Source organism: Paramisgurnus dabryanus, chromosome 13 (genome assembly GCF_030506205.2).
Source record: "Paramisgurnus dabryanus chromosome 13, PD_genome_1.1, whole genome shotgun sequence".
NCBI lineage: Eukaryota > Metazoa > Chordata > Actinopteri > Cypriniformes > Cobitidae > Paramisgurnus > Paramisgurnus dabryanus.
The window spans coordinates 23,933,433-23,947,657 of record NC_133349.1 but is presented as its reverse complement, the minus strand read 5'-3'; the positions used below and the strand labels follow the sequence as shown (position 1 = coordinate 23,947,657).

The 14,225-nt window shown below is 40.1% G+C and overlaps 1 protein-coding gene and 1 long non-coding RNA gene across 6 annotated transcripts in view; one reads left to right on the top strand and one right to left on the bottom strand.

Annotated features, from left to right (window-relative positions):
• The window catches only part of myh14 (myosin, heavy chain 14, non-muscle), a 49,780-nt gene extending 38,311 nt beyond the window's left edge, over positions 1 to 11,469 (bottom strand). For all 5 annotated transcript variants that reach the window (XM_065261360.2, XM_073811645.1, XM_073811646.1 and 2 more), the window contains exons 1-2: positions 11,332 to 11,469; positions 2,754 to 2,922 (exon numbers count right to left, since the gene is read on the bottom strand). In XM_065261360.2, the coding sequence (XP_065117432.1) occupies positions 2,754 to 2,912 (159 nt within the window). In that variant the 5' untranslated portion in view covers positions 2,913 to 2,922; positions 11,332 to 11,469. The remainder of the gene's footprint in view (positions 1 to 2,753; positions 2,923 to 11,331) is intronic.
• Positions 11,470 to 11,913: 444 nt separating this feature from the next.
• On the top strand, positions 11,914 to 13,783 carry LOC141280027 (uncharacterized). Its single transcript, XR_012334829.1, has 2 exons — positions 11,914 to 12,292; positions 12,386 to 13,783. It is a non-coding gene; the product is annotated as an uncharacterized lncRNA (long non-coding RNA).
• Positions 13,784 to 14,225: the final 442 nt, after the last annotated feature.

The window sequence follows — 14,225 nt, the reverse complement described above, 5'->3', positions numbered from 1 at the left end:
TGCATTATATTCAGTCTTAAACTGCATGTGCTTTTTTGTTTGGGTTTCTAAGAATGTTCTTCTGAGAAGCATTGTGTCTGTTGATCAGTGATATGAAGCGTCTCAGCAGATTAAACCCTCATTCGTAGTTTACATGATTTTATCTCTGCATGTTCTTGCTCAAGAATAACAGTGGCTGTATCATTTCTATTGTAAAGAATTGGAAGAAATATGAACTCTTTCCCCGCCATTGATGAGTTAACTCGTCAATTAAGAGAAAACGCTTCCCTGCCAATGATGAGAATTTCCGGCTTTCCGCAATATCGCTATTGTCCACCAGGTATTTATACAACCCGGAAGTAATGACTCTTGTGAAAGAGAAAGAACTCCGTGTATGTTATAAAGATCGCTCTGCATCTGATCTCAATCAAAAGTCCTTCACAAAAATGGTATTATCTCAGCATTTAGGTCAAAATTGGGTGTTTTGAAGAAACCTACCCATTTTTCAAAGGTGATAAAAAGAGAACTTATGAAAGTAGGATGAAACATTGTTTTTTTTTAAACAGAGGGTCTGTTCTTTTAATTTGATATATTGTATGTTTATATATTTAAAGAAGAACCTTTTCTGGAAGGCATTAAACTTTGTGAAATCATGAAAAATGCTGGCGCTGGCAACTTTTTATAAAAACCCTGGCGGGGAAAGAGTTATAGATTTAAATGGATTTAAACGTTGTTTGGCTAGTAAGTAGGGATGTCCCGATCAGGTTTTGTTTGCCCTCGAGTCCGAGTCATTTGATTTTGGGTATCTGCCGATATCGAGGCCTGATCCGATACTTCTATAATACATAAAAAAAGAATAAAGAAGAGCGAAAAAACAGATCCAGGATGCTCCTTATGTCATGCCCCACGCATTGCTGTTTCTGTGTGGAGTCAAAAGGGTCTAACTCTGTGCCAGCGCATAACTATAGATGTGTTAAAAAATTATGAGAATATATATAGTATATATGTTCAGGGGTTAAATTGGGGTTTGTTTTGTGGGGATGCTCTGTTAGGAGGGAGGGTTCGAGGGGTAACATGTTTAATCCTGATGACAGCAAAGCCACTGGTGTGTTTCAATGACATTTTGGACCTCTGATAGGATTTTATAAAGTTTCAGTTTTAAAGCTGTGCCACAGGTTGACCCAAACTTTAAAACCTGAACTTTAAATTATGCAAATATGAGTCTGACACCCTATATGCATTTGTTGCACATGTCAATCACTAGATAGGTCGTAATTGATTTGTATAATCAAAATACATCATTTTATTAAACTATACAATAAGTTTTATCCAGTTATCTAGTAAACATATTGTAATAAGATGATTGACATAGCTATACATACTTTAATACTTTGTTTCTAGACTTCTATTAAGTTTTTTCGACGTGTGCAGCCTTCTTACCTCTCTCTCTATTATCTCTCATCTCTACAATGTGTAATGTGATCCTCCTGCGCGAATGCGCGTTCTTGAGATTCTGAGTGAGACACGGAGCTGCGTACTGATGTAGATTAACTGAGCACATAGTGACAAAAATGATCGACGCGTTAGCCCCGGACGGTCCTGGCCCAATTTAAGTTCGAGTCTGAAACCACGTGATCGGGGCCGATTTCCGATCACATGATCGGACCGGGACAACCCTACTAGTAAGCATCTAAACTAAAAGTAATAGAAGCGGGTCCGTCAGCGCCCCCCCTGCGGGCATTTGTTATAATACATACAGTAACGCTGATTCAGAAGGCCTTTATTTATCCTCTTGGAGCCGTTTGGATTACTTTTGTGAAGGATCGATGCACATTCTTTGGGATTCCATTTCTAACTGTTATACAGCTTCGAAGGATAGGACATTTTTTTAAATAACTATAAATGTGTTCGTCTGAAAGATGGAGGACACATGCATCTCAGATGGCTTGAGGGTGAATAAATTATGGGAATTGTAACTTTTTGTCGAACTATCCCTTTAAATGTCATGACAGTTAGGCACATCTGCTTTACAGTAATGGTAATTTCAATAGGTTACTGTGCATATCACAATGAAATAGAAATCACAGTGGCGGTAAAAACAGACTATATTGCATATACACAAAGCATATTTTCATACATTTGAAATATGACCAGTACATTTTTTCAATATTTGGATGTAATTTACTTCCAAGATATTTGTCACCACATTGGCACGCAAACAATGAAAGATTGCAGTCTCCGTTTTTTAGGAGATTGATGCTTGGAATTATAATACAGTGCATTGACTCTTTCTCTCTTTTACACACACACACACACACACACACACATATACTTGCTACTTGCTTTGTGTTAAACAGAGAATACATTCATGTTTAATGGAGACAGGCAATCTGAGGGGGAGTGTGTCAGGGGTTCAGAAATAGATATACTGAGTCAGAGAGAGAGAGAGAGAGAGCGAGAGAGAGAGAGAGAGAGAGAGAGAGAGAGACCTTATTTTGCATTGCAATGTCATACAGCATTTAGCAACCAGTGCCTCCACAAGTGTATTATTCTGTTCATATAGTGTGTCATATTTAAGCACTTAAGCCCTGATTTATGCAAAGTGTTGGATGGCCGTGGCACTTGACTTAACCCAAGTTAAATGTGAAGAATGTGGTCATGCTTTCTTGCATGGTCTTTGTGTCACTGTGCCAACAAACTCCTCTGACAAATCTTGAGTTTCATAACAAGAGGACATTTACTCCAGTTACACAGAAAATTCCCGCACATCTTACCTCAAACCCATGTTTCTCTGAAGGCACCCAGACGAGCCTCTTGGCCGCCCAATCAGCTTGGCTGGAAGCTGAGAATACAGGGGTTGGTGACCCAGGCCCCGCTCCCGTAGAGAGGAGGCGGGTGACATCATTAGCAGCGCCGCCTGCTGGCCTGGACATGGTTATAGCACTGTGAAAGAAAGAGAGAGATGGTGAGTGAGTTTTAAACTGCTCAGAAGAAACACTGTGGATCACTATCCTTAATGTAATCATAACATCATCATTATCATCGAAGTAATATCACACCGCAGGCAAACGGCCAGACCGTCAATCACAGAGGAAAGATAGGGCAGGACAGAGTAATTGTTGGAGACAAATCAGACAGACAGATAGTGTTAGAGAGATATAAAAGGAAGTGGATTACAGTAATGTGACATTTAATACTGTAGTTATTCTGAATGAGTCAAGGATACAGTATGTAGATGTATAACCTCAGGTGTGTATACTGTGGCCTGTTTATTGATATTCAGACAGGTTTCGTGTATATCTCTCTTTGTTAATGCTGTTTGTTTTTCTTGAGCACATTTGAGTCTGAGGAGGAAGGAAGGACAATGTCCATGTTATGAATTTGATGGATCTGTGAAGTGACAACCAGGCCAGAATGCAAAGAGTGGAAAAGAGGTCCACACACATAACCTCACAAGGAAAAACAAGTCATTCTCATCTATGCCTCGGAGTAAGGAGGTATGATCAAAACCATTATACATACTGTCAAACAAGCCATTCTATGTGATAGATTTTTATAACCCAGTGCACACAGTAACACAAAGAGATATGTTTTGCAAAATGTCCTAAATGTGGTCGACCAATGTGAGTTTTTTTAATGTGTGATATTGAGAAAGCAACATTGACAGATTTGTTTTTCTATTTGGCACGTTTACGAGAAGCAATTACGTCAGGGGGTGAACTCGTTGGACCATTGACTTCAATTCCGAGAAGGGGCAAATCAAAATATGTGTTGAGTGTCATGTGTGTGGCTCGTCATGTCATAATATGTGCTGGGTGCGTCAAGTGAACCTATGTCCATCATGCGTCATGTCAAAAGTTGCAACGCTGCACACGTGTCCAAAGGGTTTATGATAAAAGAGACGCGTTCACGTTCACAAAATACACACTAATTTAACACTAAACACTGATTACACATGAGATTAAGTGAGTATCTGGCAAACGCAATCGTCTCTTTTATCATAAACCCCTTCTAAGCGTCTGCAGCAGGCACTTTTTTTGACGATGCGTAATGCATATAGGGTCACATGATGTGTCAAACAGATATTTTGATATGACGAGCCACACACATGATGGGCTGAATACATGTTTTGACGAGCTTCGCATCGTGAGCCTTCGAAAAACAAGCACTGGCCACCGCTGCGTAGGGCAAATTTCAAAGCCTAACATTAGAAAACGTTAACGTTAGCTTCTAGCTGCGTTGTACATCATGTCACTTAGCTTTATTAACGTATCTGTAAATAACCGAGATAACAAATGTTATTTGTAATAGCAATGTTGTGCTGAATGATTCATGTAAATACAGCACCAAACTAATGGAGAGGTACTCTTGGTAAAGATGGTAAAAAGGCTTGTCCTGGAAACGTATGCAACTTAGACCTGTACATATTTAATTTGATCATGATGGCAACGAAATGCGGTTTATCGTGTTTACATGTGAAGCTTTTCATTGACCTTCTAAAAAAATAAAAATAATTTATATAATAATATAATTTTATATTAATAACCTTCCAATGCATAGTTAAGGACCTTTTGGTGACTTCAAGTTGATATATAGTCTTTCTGTCTCCAAAAATCATCCTGTGAAATGTTTCCTACTGTGACAGCTTCCATAGAGCCTATCACCGAATGTTGATTGTTTGTCCGAGTGAGTGGAGGGGGCCTGGCTTAGCCATAGGTCAATGGTGCAACTCCTTCCAGAGTTTATACATCAAGAGCCTTGATCTTCGAAGGGAATAGGGCATAGAGATTGGAATTCGCCTGTAGTGTGCTTGTCACTTGCCAACTACGTCAGACGGTCACGGTGTGAACTCATAGTCTGATCATGAACTAGGGGTGTGCGATATGACAATATTTGATTAAAATGTCTCCATGATCCACTTTTTCGGAAACACTGTTGCATCGTGATTCATGCCTACATCAAGTATGCTACAAGGCGTGCGCTACATTTAAAGGCCGGGTATACCTTTTCTCCACGTCGGCGTTTGGCTCGCCTGCACGCGTCCGCAGAGATTTCAAAGTATACTCACTGTGGGTACGCGCGGATGCCCGTGTTCGAGACATACGCAATACAAATGACTTCTTATTCAAATTATTACTCTACCAGGCCGTCAGGGCAGCACTGATTTGCAACATTTACCGTACATAAAAAAATTTAGGATAAGTAAAGAAAAGTACTGCTGAAGAAACCCACACTCAATCCTGCTATGCTAGAGAACTACAGACCCATTTCTCTTCTTCCCTTAATTGCCAAGACTCTTGAACGCATTGTGTTTATCCAGCTCTCCTCTTTTTTCACACAAAATAACTTCCTGGATAGCAATCAGTCTGGTTTCAAAAGGGGTCACTCCACTGAGACTGCGCTGCTCTCAGTCATTGAAGCCCTAAGGCATGCAAGGGCAGCCTCCAAATCATCTGTGCTGATCTTACTGGATCTATCTGCAGCTTTTGACACAGTCAATCACCACATCCTCCGGTCGACCCTCATGTCTATGGGTGTCTCTGACACATCGCTTCTATGGTTCAAGTCGTACCTCTCAGATAGGTCATTTCGAGTACCGGGGTGCCTCAAGGCTCTGTGCTTGGACCGCTGCTCTTTTCGATATACATGACATCCCTGGGCTCTGTCATTCGAAAACATGGCTTTTCCTACCTCTGCTATGCAGACGACACTCAACTCCACTTGTCGTTTCACCCTGATGATCCCACGGTTTCTGCCCGCATCTCGGCATGCCTGAGGGACATCTCACTCTGGATGAAGGATCACCATCTCCAGCTTAACCTTGCGAAGACAGAACTGCTTGTCATATCATCTGAACCAAAGATTCAGCACAACCTTTCCATTCAGCTAGGTTCCTCGACCATCACACCTTCCAGGACGGCCAAAAACCTGGGAGTGGTCATTGATGATCGGTTTAGCTTCACGGAACATGTTGCCAGCACCGCTCGCTCTTGTAGATTCATCCTCTACAATATTAGGAAAACTAGACCTTCCTAGATGAGCATGCTACGCAGGTCCTGGTCCAAGCTCTTGTCCTGTCCAGGCTGGACTACTGCAATGGGCTACTGGCAGGGCTTCCAGACTGCACGACCAAACCCCTACAGATGATTCAGAATGCAGTGGCAAGAGTGGTCTTCAATGAGCCAAAGAGGGCACACGTCACTCCTCTCTTTAGCCCTTTTCACACAGACATTCCGGAAAATACACGTAAATGCATCCTGGATTTTTCCGGAATCGTTAGATTTTTTTTTGTTCATTCACACTGCCATGATTAGCCGGCATCTGATGGTCCCGGAAAGACACATAACCTGTTGAAAGTCCTGCCCTCTCTTCTACGCAGCATCTGAAGCGCATGAATGCACAGTTCTATGCTGGGGAATGATCTCAGATGATGATTCTCATCGTGATTGTAAATATGCATTTAAAACCCGCATTTTGAGGAGCTGAACGATATATCTTGTTGGGATGACGCGCAGGTATTTTCGTTTATTATAGCTGAAATGACGCAATATTCTTTTATGCTGCTGAATGATCTCCGTTTCAACGCAGTAAGTGACTAGCTAACTTGCCTGATATCTGCTTCAGTCCAGTTTCCTGACATTTTTTTGTTGTGAATGTTGTAAATCCCTCATTTTAAAGAGTTGAACTTCATGTTGCCATGACACGCACGTCCTCACTACGGCACGTGCGTCATTGTTTATGTGTTTTATTTATAATTTCCTGATAACTGCTTCAATCTAGCAACATTTCTTGTGGTGAATGTTTATATGCATGTTATCTCTCGTTTTAAGGAGCTGAAACATAACTTTTGTTGTGATGACGCGCGCGTCCTCACTACGACATGCCCATTACGGCATTGTTTCGGCTTCTTGTTCACACAGAGGTTTTTCCGTGTATCTGACTAGGTCCTCTTTCCGGCAACGATCCCAGAAGATATATGGGACGAGTTTGAGTTCACACAGACGCTTGTCTGGCAATTTTACAGGTATTTTCTGGGACCAAAGGTCTGTGTGAATGGGGTTTTTGTCAAGTTACACTGGCTTCCTATAGCAGCTCGCATCAAATTTAAGGCTCTGCTCCTGGCTTTTAAAACCACCACTGGGTCAGCACCCCCTTACCTTCGCTTACTTATAGAGCCTTATGTACTCTCTCGATCACTGCGCTCTGCCACCGAGTGACGGCTTGTGGTGCCATCTCAAAAAGGGAAGAAAACACTAGCGCGTACCTTCTCAGGAACTGTTCCACAACTGTGGAATGATCTGCTGGTCGTGACACGATCTGCTGACACTCTCTTTAAGACTTGGCTAAAAACCCATCTCTTCCGCCATTACCTCACTTCCTAATAACAGACTTACTACTATCTTTCTTTAGTTACCTTTCTCTTTCTCTATTTATCTTCCTCTTTATCTACTAAAAAAAAAAAAAAATTACTAACAAACCTTTGGGTAAGTATATTGTGTTGGACTTGATGAGACTATTTCCAGTGCACTTATGTATTGCTGTTCTTGTGTTGCCATAATTGCTTCTATTGTTTACCTCACTTGTAAGTCGCTTTGGACAAAAGCGTCTGCTAAATGACAAAATGTAAATGTAAATGTAAGTAGCCGATCCACCATTGCAAACAAAGTTTAGAACAAACATCAAGGAAACAAAGAACAGGAATCAATCATTATAGTCTCGAAAATGCTCCACAGCTTTCTGTTCTTGGAAGTAGTGAAAATAAAAGAGAAAACGATAGTGTTTGTGCAAATGCTGTGTATTTCCTTTGTGTAATTGTTTGTAGTGGAGTCTCCTGTCTCAATATTTTCTTGCGCATGCGCTGTTGTACGCGAACTGGCCGTGCATTTTTCGCACATATATTTGTTACCTTGTAGGACTGCATTTTTAAATGGGGGCATTAGTATGGCTGTATTAAGGCTCAATAATGGCAAAATAGTCTTTAAAAAAATCATCATGAAAAAGAACTGTGATAAACTTGCGAAATCGCGATTTTGCCTAAACCAATCGTAATAGGATATTTTTCCCATATCGCCCACCCCTATCGTGAACGCACACTAAAAAAACAAATTGTTCAATAAAGTTGTTAGTTTTGTTTTCTTTGCGCACAACAGTATTCTCGTCACTTCATAATATTCTGAACCATTGATGGCACATGGACATTTTTGGCGATGTCTTTCATTCTTTTCTGGGCTTGAATAATGACTTTTGAATAGCAGTCTACGGGACAAGTTTGCATTAAAAATATCTAAAAATCTATTTAAAAAATGATCGAAGGACTTACGGGTTTGGAAAAATAGATAAAAGACTACTGCACAGTCACACCAGAATGTTGTTGTGTGTAAAACAACATAACACCACGTTAAAAAGTGAATAATCATTGGTCATTTTACTGTCTGTCAGATTTTGGCTTCACATCTGAGTGTTTTTTATTACTAACAACAAATTTAAGGAACAGAAAGATTTATTGGCCGATGCGATAATAACAAAATTCTAAATATCGGACGATATATTGCCCAGTGCAATATATCTCTCTATCACTAATGTCCTGTATGTTTTTTAAACTGGGTTTTGATGGGGTTTTCGAAAAAGCATGTGTAAATGTTCCGTGCTGGGCAAACTATCCAAAACCTAATGGAGGGTTCACACCAGACGCGGTAGAGGTGGCAAGCACGAGTGATTTACATGTTAAGTCAATGCAAAGACGCGATTAGGCATCCTGCGGCGCAAATGGCGCAGAACGTGTGTTCCATGCAAATTGATCTGAACTTCGGCGGATTTCCGCGCTGCGTTAACCAATCAGGACCTTGCTGTAGAAGTGGCGTGATTACAAAGCAAGCGTAGTCTCAGCGGAGTCGCAGAAGCCCCTCCCATGATGCGAATTTCCGCGTGAATGTCTCGAATGACTAGAATTTCACGCAAGTATGAAGCAAGTAAACTCAAATGTTCAAGCGTCCAACTATGTGCAAATAGCTTGTTTTTGCCGCCTCCACCGCGGCTGGTGTAAATGCACCATAACAATCCCATGTATTGTCCAACAAGCTTTACGCTGCATATAGACAACCCATCACCTTCTCTGCAAAGGCACACCTCCTCATTCACCTGTATGCTCATCACACACAGTATGTTTATATACTGTACTGAGCTCACAGTAATTAAAACAGGACTGCTATACACACTATGAATAATGCAGTGCTGTAGTGTGACATCCAGGCGTGGTGTGTGGAGTATACAGCCTGCTTGACCGGAGGTAAAGGCAATGACTTCATCGTCTGGGTTTCAAGACCATTCATTGTGAAAGCAGGAACTTCAACAAGTAAAAGTCAAGGGACATCATTCATGTTTTGCAATGTGCAGTGAATGTGTATGCACTAGCCAATCACTTGTTTTGTTGTCATCTGCTCTTTGCCTTATCCCCAACATGCCCACAGGGCTTTAGAGCTGTTTTCCACAGAACTCAGTAAGTTTATAAAGTTAGCTGGTTTAGTCTGGATTCCTGCAGCTAAACCTGTATAACATGTAGCTATCAGAGGGAAACTCAAGGGTTTGATTTCAAGGAAACACACAAACTGACATAAAAAACATACCTTTCATGCACTGTAAGTTGCTTCAGATAAAGGCATATGCCAAATGCAGGAATGTAAAAGTCAATCACTTCCAATGTAGACAGACTACCGTTTAAACGTTAAGTGTCACTTACTTATTCTTTTGTTATATATTTTTCCTCATAATCTCAAAACTATGTACAGTATGTTATATTTTAGCATCTTCAATGTAGTCACCCTCCGCCCATAATTTACAAAAAATATTTTGACATTTTATCAACCAGCTTTTGCTTTTGAAACAATATTGAACGCCTTCCCATGAGCTCTTATTGACTGCTTTTTCTTCATTATTTGGTCCAAGATTTTAATCAAATAAATCAATATGCCGGCACAATAATATTACTGTCTACATAATTTTAAACATTTCAGCATACATCTTCAGATCAACAGATTTTTAAGATCATGAAAAAGTGATAATGAAGTGACCCCAAAACCTTTGTATGGTAGTGTTTTAGTCCAGGTCTGAACCAATCCAATGGCGATTTACTGACTTTGATGGTCCATGTGGTAGATTTGTGGTAACATCATTGGTCAGATTTGTTAGCAATGCTTTTGTGTTTCATACATTACAAAAATTCAGGGGACCCGGGTGGCACACCTTACCTATCAACACCTACCCTTTAAAGGGATTATGAAATGCTCGTGTCTCAAATATCTTACTCAGGTGAAACTGTTTGAGTTTACGCGTGTGTGTGTGTGTGTAAAAAATGACAGGAATGAGGGTGTATGCTTTATCTTTCTTTTCTTTCATACCTAAATTAATTACGGGAGTCAAATGCTTACATTTGAGCTTGAAGTGGTGAGACAATATATATGAATAGAAATGAAAAGACAATGACATTGTTTATTTATTCTAATAATCGGCTCGTGCATCCCCTGACATCGAGTAACGTTAACGCTACTAAAAAGCAACAAACACGCGCTCCCTTCTCATGCTAACATGATCATTATATCCCTTTTATGGTTCCCTTGGTAACATATTTACAATACGGCATTTGAGGTATCATAGCTGTATACGGGTTCTGACCGAATCACCCCGGAACGCGCATAGTGCATGGTGTCTAAAAGTGTTGTCTAGTCAGTTCACTAGGATTTAAGACACAGCTCGTGTTATGCGCCGGGTAGCCGGGCTGGGTCTCGCACCGTATGTCGACCGTTGTCCCTTTAAACGCGGTGGTTTCAAAGACGATCTATTTTATAATATAACAAATACCTGCAATATAATAATAGCTTGTAAAGAGGCAAACCACACCCCTATACATACTACAGTGTCTATGACAAAAAGAGCATGATGACAGGTTTCAATGCAGCATGGACCGCATGCACCCTTCATACTTTTTAAGACGGTTCAGGGAAACACCCTTTAACGGTGAATACTAATTCTATTTAATGATTGATGTATGCCGTATTTTATTGAAAATCGTCTTAAGGATGGTGCTATTCTAAAAAAACCTAAGACATTATTAATAAAACGTTTCATTGGAGTAACATACGTTATATGCTTCAATATACCAGAATGTAACTGTTTTCTATAATGAATTTGAATGCCAGTGTCCACCAAAATCTCCGAAACACTCTTGGGGGGGACTGTCCCTCTCCGGTGTCATTTTCGCCTTTATTTCGAGGCCCTACAGTATAACCCACTGAAACACGATAACGCGCACGGCGCAGAATAAGGAGAAATAATACAACAAGACAACGCGCGTCTTACCTTAAACGTGTTAATCCGCACTCTGGATATGACTAGAGCGGTGAGGTAAAATTATAGGTGCTCACTTGCTTTTCTCTTGAGTGTGTCAGTACTAATAGTGCATATGCGGCTTTTCACATTACAGCGGTCGGGTGAAGCCGCAAACTCATTCACATTGAGAATAATACCGACAGTAAAGAGAAGTGAGGGCAAGCGCGAGACTTCACCGCAACGTCGATGCTTCCTCACTACTGACCAATCGCGTTCAGGAGAAGCAAGCAAAGTCCCGCCTTCCAGAAAGCAGAGGCTAATTAAAGTCCTCAAAATCCCCTTAAGCCCGCCTACTGAATGTGGCCGAGCGGACACGCCTTTGTACTGGCAGCTTCTCACTCGATAACCAATTACATGCGCGACAATACGATTGACAGGTAAAAAGAGCCAACGGAGCGTGTGAATAGGGTAGCGTTGACTGTACTGACGTGGCTGGCGGCCAATCAAATAACAGCAGCAGGTGCCGCTGCAGAACTGTCGCGCGGTGAGAAGAGATTTGCGCGCTCTTTGTTGACGGCAGAATCGCAGTCTGTCTGCATGACGCGAGGATGATCCCAGAAGCTGAACGCCCTAGATTCCGCATTAATGCCGAGGAATCTGAAGATCGAGGTCTGGATAACCGCGCCTAACTAATACATGCTTAACTCAGAATTGGATCAGGACTCAATGGGACCAACGATATTTAGAAGAGAATCGTGCGCAAAATATTGCAAAATTTCCTTTAAATTATTATTAGTAGTAGTATTAGTGTTATTATTTTATTAATAATAATATATGCAATAATAATAGTAATAGTAATAGTATTAATTATCAAAGTCGTATATTTGGTTTGAACATGGCTGACCTGTCAACTGTGCATAATGTTTTCATTAATCAAATGGGAGCTTTGTAATTGCTAGTTTTTATTATTGGGGGCCAGAAACTACTCCTGGTAAGTTAATGATAATAATTATTAATAACAATTATTATTTCACAGTTATTACTAATCATAACATCTCATGTTTATTGTTCTTTCCAATTCAAGGACACATTAAAGAAATACTGGAATGCCACAACAGGAGAAAAGCAAAAAAACACACAATTGTTTATTTTACAAATGTCCAGATCATTTACACAGCAATGTGAGTGTTATCAAACATACAGCACAGAGGCTTGAGCGCTGATTGACCAATAACTTAACTGCACTTAGAAATAAAATATAAATAGAAGATGAGCCACATGGTGAAATCCCCCATTACTGAATTATGAAGTGCTGACAGTATTTGATATTTATTCAGGGAAATGGTTTTACTTCAGCTTTCAAAAACAAAGATGAGGTCAAAGTGCGAGTGATAGGTCGAGAAATAGCAGAAACTGAGTAACCAAACTGTTGTGGGAGCACACACTTCCACAACACTAGGCACATAGGCCTATAAATAGCATGTAGTTGTGGCCATAAAGACTAGGGATAAACAAGCACACACATACCCCCCCACACACACATGCACCAACAAAGAAAAAGGAGAAAATGAATGACAATAGTAAGTTAGTGTATTAGTAATTGTGTATTCAAACATAGCATATAGGGCTACATATCTAAGATCATTTTAATATGTAAAGTGCATATAGTTTAACTCATTTTAATAGGGTCCATTCCAGTGCAAGTTTATTTTAGACCAAACCAAAAATTACACCAATGTGTGCAGCAGTACTGTATAAACATGCATTTAATTTGGACTTCATTTGGTCCTGTATCCACATCTTACGCACAGCATAAAAGTGTACATCATGCGTACATTGAGATGAACAGTAAGCAGACTTAATGTCATTAGTTTACAGAACCTTCTGTGACATAACCTCTTAATTAGCAACACATCATCCTAACTTTCAACATTTCTTTCCAAACTTTCACAACAAGCTGGATCACTTTCTTTCAAGAACGGCACTGACAAACTTTATTTCAAGAAATAAACCTGTCTAACCACATGCTTTCGGTCAGAATGTATTCGAATGGCTATTTGAGAATGAATGGAAGACAGAAAAAAGAGATAAAGAGATGCCTCAGTCATGACAACAGCACTGCACAGTGTAAATAAACCAGTGGCTAATCTTCTAACATAGTGATGAAAGACAAAACATGAAAGTCTACAAGCCAAATAGTTGCTGACGACAGATGCATCATCCAGTCACAGTTAAGTACTCCAGTGCTGTGCAATATTTTCTCGGTAACATTTACAATAAGGTTGTGTTTGTAAACATTAAAGCAGTTACCATGAACTAAGCAGTGAACAAAACCTCTACAGCATTGACTGTATAGAGGTAAGTCCTCATTGTTTGTTCATATTATAATGTATTACAAATATAACCTTATTGTAAAGTTTTACCATTTTCCCATACCTACTCAAAAAGTAAATGTTATCTTCATACAACATTTTGTTCTATAGACCCCTTCAAGGTTTGTAAACATTAAATGACTATCGGGTGCACGCGCAGCATGGGGTCAAACTGTTCATACCATCCAGGCTTTATAATTTAATCTAACAGGGCTGAAAAATGATGACTTACCTCAAATGAAGTGAGCACTACAAACACAAGCCTCTTTGATATTTGCATTGCTTCAGTCTACACGTTAATTGCTTGCAGCCGCAGATGTTGTATTTTTTTGGTTTTTGATATTCTGCATGAATCGCGAAAACTTAACGGAAGACCTGGTGCGATTTTCAAAGCCCACGACGTAAGTAGGCATTTTTGAGGATACCGAATAATACGCAACTCAATCTAATGTAATGACTTTTCTGACCCCGACATGCGCAGTGGGAACCGCCTGTGACGTGAACCGTGAAGGGATCTATAAAAACATTTCAGTCCAGTCAAGGTTTGGAAAC